General features: G+C 25.3%; 2 protein-coding genes across 4 annotated transcripts; both read right to left on the reverse strand.

Annotated features, from left to right (window-relative positions):
* Positions 1–62: 62 nt before the first annotated feature.
* Positions 63–3,125, reverse strand: LOC124947831 (protein maelstrom 2). 3 transcript variants are annotated; one of them, XM_047490497.1, is made up of 10 exons: positions 2,878–3,125; positions 2,470–2,668; positions 1,985–2,359; positions 1,744–1,916; positions 1,386–1,607; positions 1,121–1,270; positions 1,013–1,049; positions 671–748; positions 471–524; positions 63–309 (listed from the first exon to the last, which is right to left on the reverse strand). In XM_047490497.1, exons 1-10 carry the CDS (start codon positions 3,013–3,015, stop codon positions 293–295), a joined length of 1,443 nt encoding a protein of 480 aa, XP_047346453.1. In that variant the 5' UTR covers positions 3,016–3,125; the 3' UTR covers positions 63–292. The 3 variants fall into 3 exon arrangements, with proteins under 3 accessions (XP_047346453.1, XP_047346454.1, XP_047346456.1); XM_047490498.1 differs by lacking the exon at positions 1,121–1,270; XM_047490500.1 differs by lacking the exons at positions 1,121–1,270; positions 1,386–1,607.
* A 149-nt stretch (positions 3,126–3,274) lies between these two features.
* Positions 3,275–4,558, reverse strand: LOC124947832 (39S ribosomal protein L12, mitochondrial). Its single transcript, XM_047490501.1, has 4 exons — positions 4,398–4,558; positions 4,040–4,280; positions 3,682–3,813; positions 3,275–3,574 (listed from the first exon to the last, which is right to left on the reverse strand). Exons 1-4 carry the CDS (start codon positions 4,460–4,462, stop codon positions 3,458–3,460), a joined length of 555 nt encoding a protein of 184 aa, XP_047346457.1. The 5' UTR covers positions 4,463–4,558; the 3' UTR covers positions 3,275–3,457.
* Positions 4,559–6,303: the final 1,745 nt, after the last annotated feature.

Genomic DNA, 6,303 nt, shown 5'->3' on the forward strand with positions numbered 1-6,303 from the left:
CGATAATAAAATAAACGAAAAAAAAAAAAAAGAGAAAAAAGAAAAAAAAAGAAAAAGAAAAGCTCTCTTAATAATTATCGTATAATATTTTCGATGAATTATCACCACGTCTATAAATCATATAGTAAATATTTCTTTTAATTTCTTTCGTTTCTAATTAAATTATTATCTTCGCCTATTAATAGAAAAATAATACTGACGCGTTAAACATTATTACATATTACACATGTAAGTAGAAAAATTAATATGTTTCAATATCTCTTAATTAAAAGTATATATATTTGGCTTGTGATTAAATGGCTCCGTGTCCTGTTAATAAAAAAAAAAAAATAAAATCATATTTTTTAACATATATAGCGTTAAGATTATTATTAAGATTATATACATATACATACATACATATATATATGTATAGAAATTATATCAAATTATTTAAAATGATATATATATATATATATATATATACGAACCTCTTCCAGTAACATATTTAGTCATGTTCGATGTTCTTTTCAATCCTCTTCCTCCTAAAATACGATAAATATTACATATAATTAATTTCGAATTATAAAATTGTATCGAAACTAATATTCCGATATCATAAACGATTTGTTCAAAGTTTTTATCATAATCCTTGAATAAAAATTAATCACAAATATCATATATGACTTACTGGCTAATAGAGTGTTCACATCAGAAAAATCTTGATTTTCAATATTTTTACTAGAGCCAGCAACAACAGCAGCAAAACCTATAAAATAAACAAAGTAAAATGTAAATAGAAAGATATAACTCGAACGCGCGTTGTTAGGTCAATTTCATATATAGAAAAGATTATTGTCGTAAATTCCAAAAACATTTGTAAAGATGTTAACATGATAGGGAAAAAAAAAAAAGAAAAAAAAGAAAGAAAGAAAGAAAGAAAGAAAGAAAAAAGAAAGAAAGAAAGAAAGAAAGAAAGAAAGAAAGAAAGAAAGAAAGAAAGAAAAAGAAAGGAAGAAAAAACAAAACTTACTTTTTGTATTTGGAGGTCTAAGTGGTCTTTCAAATTTCTGTAAAGGCAAATAATATCACATATAATAAAAGAAATATAAACAACATGAGAAATTAAGTAAATATTTACAACAGAATGAGAAACCGAAGATGATGATGGTAATTCGTTAATTTTAGCATAGTCAATTATTGTTAACGGTTTTTCGTTCTTATTTCTTTTAAGCTTTGATTCTTCTTCTATACTGCTTTTAGAAACTTTACATTTATAATCCCGATTTACCTAAATTATTCGAACAATTGTTAACAAAGATTATAAATATATATATATATATATATATATATATAATATATTATTTATATCTTTAAGAAATTAATTATTTAATATACTCTCTTACTTCAGATGAACATAATTTTGTATCATTGTATCGTTTAGTATTCAATGAAATATTCTGTAACTTATCGCATAAAATATTTTTCATCCGACTAGAAGAACAATGAATGCCAGGAATTAATTCAATTCCTAATTCATGACAACAGTAATCACAAATAGTATATGCCCATCGTTTTATTATTGCCAAACTGCAAAATTGACTTCCTCCATCTATATTCTTATGATACTAAAAAAAAATGTAAATAATAATAACAACAGATAAATGATATAAAATTAAAAATTCACTTAACACTTTGATTTATTACATTATCAAAATATTCTTATACGAGTATGATTCTTCCTTAGATATTTCAAATACTTACGTCACATTCAATATTTCTCTCGAATGAATATTTGTCAGTCATAAATTCTTGTTCCCCAATAATTTCTGGAATGGGAATGAAATCTTCCGGATTACATTTTTTACTAAGCGTAGCATTACGCAATGTGGTATATAAAAATTCAATTGAATATACCATAAATGTATTATCACATTCTGCAATAATAAATAATTTATTAAAAACAATATTGTTTATAATATAAAACTATTAAATATTAATTTACCTGCTGCTTCTGTTAATTGATTGAGAAGCGATTGTACACCTTTATTGATATTATTTATCACAAAAAATGGTGGATATTGATTATCAATCATATCTGGTTTTAAGAATTCTATTAAATCCATATACAAATTGTGAAAATCTTTTTCACCTTCAGAAAATTCAAGAGGAATTTTATGACTACATCGGCTAGTTTCTAAGGATTCCCAAGTATATCCTAAATCAGGTTTTATATAGATAAGCTTATGATGATATTTTTCAATACCATGTTTTAATGAAAATACTCCAACAGCATATTCAACAGGTGCGTATATTTTCTTATCTTGGGTAATATAAAGCCAATTAAAGTGTAAAAAATAAAATTTATATTCACTCAATTCTGTAAAAATATATATTTATGTATAATATGAAATTATGTATAGAATTTCATATTTTTCTATGATATTTAAAACTAGAATATGTATGCACGTTATTAAATAATATACATACTATTACTCGTTAGACCTTCATTAACATGATCTATTATATATTTCCGCATTTTTAACTTAAACTCTGTTAACTCACGTTCTTGTTCTTTGACAAGAATTACAGACTCCCCGATATTAGTTCTTTTACCCTTGCAAGTTAGTTTAAGTTTCTTTTCATTTGCTAAATCTATATAAACTTGTTTCTCATAGGGTGATAATTCCTGTAATAAAGAAATAATTCAAAAAATTATTCAACGAGTGATTTTATTGTATTTAATTGAAATTTAACCTTCACAAGTATCGAATAAGGCATAACAATGAATGTCAAAAAAAAAAAAAAAAAAAAAAAAAAAGAAAAAGAAAAAAAAAAAAGAAAAAAAAATTTACACAAAGGACAAACATGTACTTTTCAAATATTTTATAATTTTACCTTCCATGCCTCACTACATTCGGGATCATTTCGAACTTCCAGAAAATTTGCATAAACATGACCCTCTCTTTCTTTACGTTTTCTCCACTCTAACATAAAATAATAAAATGCGTTGTGACTTTTTTGCTTCTTCGGCATTTTGAGTTTCTACCTTCTATGCAAACAAAACGGATAATGATATATAAACGTTACAACGAATTACGATAAACTGCGATCTCTTATTCGATTTTAGAATTAATATTACGTATTCACACCAGAACGGCGCTGTTGTTAATTTCTCTAATTCGTTAATCGTTAACAGCGCCTCTATTGATGAACTTTTAATGTGAATCCTTTTAATTATCAAAAGAAAATAATCAACAGGATCGTAAAGCTATTAATATCAAAGATAATTATATAGTTTATACAGAATCAAAATTTAATTTTCAAATCATCATACAATCGTAAAAGTATCCTAAATAAATTATAAAATATACAGAGATTAAGAATGTAATTATTTCATGAGTTAATTAACGATTTAAATAAATGATTTGTACAATTTATTTGTAAAAAATACATACAGTTTGATTAGAGTAACACATTACGTAATTTCTATTTCTCCACCAACTTTTTCAATAGATTCCTTAAGTTTAGTTGCCTCGTCTTGTGAAATATCTTTCATCACAACCACCGGTACGCTTTCGATAAACTTCTTAGCCTGAAATAAAAAAAAAAAAAAAAAAAAAAAAAGAAAAAAAAAATTAAAAAAGAAAAATATTTTTAAAAAGAGAAAATGTTAAACGTCCTAATAATGATATACAATACCTGTACAAGATTTGTGTTTGGTAACAAATTCTTTATCTCCTTGATTAGAGATACCTTCTGTTTATCATCGAATTTCATTAATTTCACGGTAAATGAAGATTTTACTTGTTTCGGTGCCTCTTCTACTTCATCCTATAAATAAAAATATTTATTATTAAAATCTTGTCTTTATATTAATATTAGCTGGACCAGAAAGTAATGTCGTTTCTGCGTATGTCGATATTTGATTGTGATTAAAAATAAAAACTTGTTAAAAATTTATTCGTTTGAATTTAACTTAAGAAAGCGACATTACTTTCCGGTCTACCTAATAATATTTAAAAAAAAAAAAAAAAAGAAAAAGAAAAAACTTGCGTACTTTTGGTGCAGCCATGAAGCCTCCCACAGGCATGACCGGAGCATCGGGCAAATTTAATCGTTTCTTTAATAAATCGCTTAGCTCCATTACCTCAATAAGATTGAGGCTAGTTATATCGTTAGCTATTTTGTCCAATTTTGGATTAACCGGTTTGTCTAAACCTTCTGGAATTGGAATAGTTAAAGGTTCTGTTGGTCTTGTCGTTGCAGCTGGGGCTGCATCTGTTTGACAAACGACGATACTGTAAAAACGACATATAATATATTAAATACATTTCAGAAAAAGGAAAGGTTACGGTGAGGTTAGTTTCTGTAACAGATGAAAATTTATAAAAAACAATCAAATAAAATATTCATACCATTTGTGAAATTGACGAAATTGATGAATACTTTTTCTACCTATTACACGCAAAGTGAATATCATTTTTAATATTAATGATATTCTTTATCTTCGTTTAAAGGATCCTTACAATAATTGTGCAGTCTCGTTAAATGGAGGTTAGTAACATTTAATAACAGTGTTGCCAACATAAAATATTTCCAGATAAGTTAATCCCTAGATAAAATTATGTAATATATATTTAATATATAATACTATAAATTGGACAAATATAAATATACAACAAAAAAAAAATATACACATACAAAAAAAGATTAAATATAACAACTTTATTTATATAACCAATCAAAGATTATAGAAATATACTCTAATAATTTATACAATATTCTTCAGTACGATCATATGTTATCATATTTTTTTTTTAAGCCATAGTTCAAGTTGGTTATTCTGCTTCTTTATATAAATATATATATATATATATATATACACACACACATACACGTAATCATATATATATATATATATATATATATATGAAAACATGAGACGTATAGAAAAAAAAAAATCGAAAATAGAAGAAAAAATCTTCAATTCTCAAAACAACAATTTTTGTCGTGTATGCATTCTTACCCATGCAATAAGAAATGAGAATGTTTATTAATTATGTTTAAATTAATACATACAAGATTGGTGTAAATACAGCACGTACTTCATATTGTATTTTTTTTTTGTTTTTTTTTTTTTTTTTTTCTTCGTTTTGCATACATAACAATGGAGAAAGAAATAATATTATACAAGGAAATGTACAAATTCTTTGTAATGATGCGTTTTACAGGCATATTTTATACAATATTTCTAAAAAGTCGATCGATCATCTTGCTATTACATATACACATCTTATTCTTAATTCTTAATCTCATCATATCTATCGGAAAAGAAGAGGAACTGCAAGAGATCTTAGATAACTAATTTTAACTACGTATAAGTTCTAATTTCGCTTAGAAAAAAGAAAAAAAAAAAAAAAGAAAAAAAAGAAAAGAAAAAAAAAAAGAGAAACAAACAAAAACAAAAGAACATTATAAACGTAGTACGAGAATATAAAGAAAAAGATACGAATGTAATAACAAATATATCCGATCGATATACATACATTCATTCATCATTCATACATCATACATACATACATACATTATACATACATACACACATCATACATACATACATACATACATACATACATACGTATTTTTTATAGTCTCGTCGAATCGAAATTAATCAAAAAATATATTTACAACAGCTTTTATATATATATATATATATATATATATATATATATATATATGTATATATATATATATGTATATATATATATAAATAATTTTCAAGGAAAATACACGGAAGGATATTTAACAATTGAATTGAAAAAGTAAAACTAAGAGGAGTTTATGCTTTTGATCGATTGTGCATGTACACTGTACAATGAGAGAGAAGAAGGTGGAGGAGGAAAAGTTTAAGAAATAGAGGAGAGATTAAGGGTTGTTAAGAGGAGAGTAGGGGGATGGATGTGGGATGAAATCGACGTAAACGTGACAAATTGCTCATAACGATGCTCTTCCATCTTAACGATAAAGCGATTAAAGCGTCAAATTCTCTCGATTGCAATTTTTTTTCTTCTCTTTTTTTTCTTCTTTTCTTTTTCTTCTTTTCTTTTTTTCTTCTTTCTCTTTCTTCACGTATGCGCGCGAGTATATCGATCATAATCTTTTACTTTTGTTTCCTTTGTTCGCGTGTTATCCCTTTTTTTGTTTTGTTTTGTTTTGTTTTGTTCCTTAATCTTAATAATCGTCATCGTTATTTTGTTTGTTTGTTTGTTTGTTTGTTCTGTATAATGTATACAGTAAAATAGTAAATAGGCGAAAAGAAAG

The sequence above is a fragment of the Vespa velutina genome, chromosome 3, assembly GCF_912470025.1.
Source record: "Vespa velutina chromosome 3, iVesVel2.1, whole genome shotgun sequence".
In the NCBI taxonomy this organism is placed as follows: Eukaryota; Metazoa; Arthropoda; class Insecta; order Hymenoptera; family Vespidae; genus Vespa; species Vespa velutina.

Excerpts from the sequence above, each read along its gene's own strand:
- LOC124947831 (XM_047490497.1), bottom strand. The coding sequence starts at position 3,015 with ATGCCGAAGAAGCAAAAAAGTCACAACGCATTTTATTATTTTATGTTA. Across the intron at positions 1,608-1,743 it reads AGAGAAATATTGAATGTGAC|TATCATAAGAATATAGATGG; the intron begins GTAAGTATTTGA and ends ATTTTTTTTTAG. Across the intron at positions 749-1,012 it reads TAGACCTCCAAATACAAAAA|GTTTTGCTGCTGTTGTTGCT; the intron begins GTAAGTTTTGTT and ends TTTATTTTATAG.
- LOC124947832 (XM_047490501.1), bottom strand. The coding sequence starts at position 4,462 with ATGATATTCACTTTGCGTGTAATAGGTAGAAAAAGTATTCATCAATTT. Across the intron at positions 4,281-4,397 it reads TTTCGTCAATTTCACAAATG|TATCGTCGTTTGTCAAACAG; the intron begins GTATGAATATTT and ends TCGTTTTTACAG. Across the intron at positions 3,575-3,681 it reads CAAACACAAATCTTGTACAG|GCTAAGAAGTTTATCGAAAG; the intron begins GTATTGTATATC and ends TTTTTATTTCAG.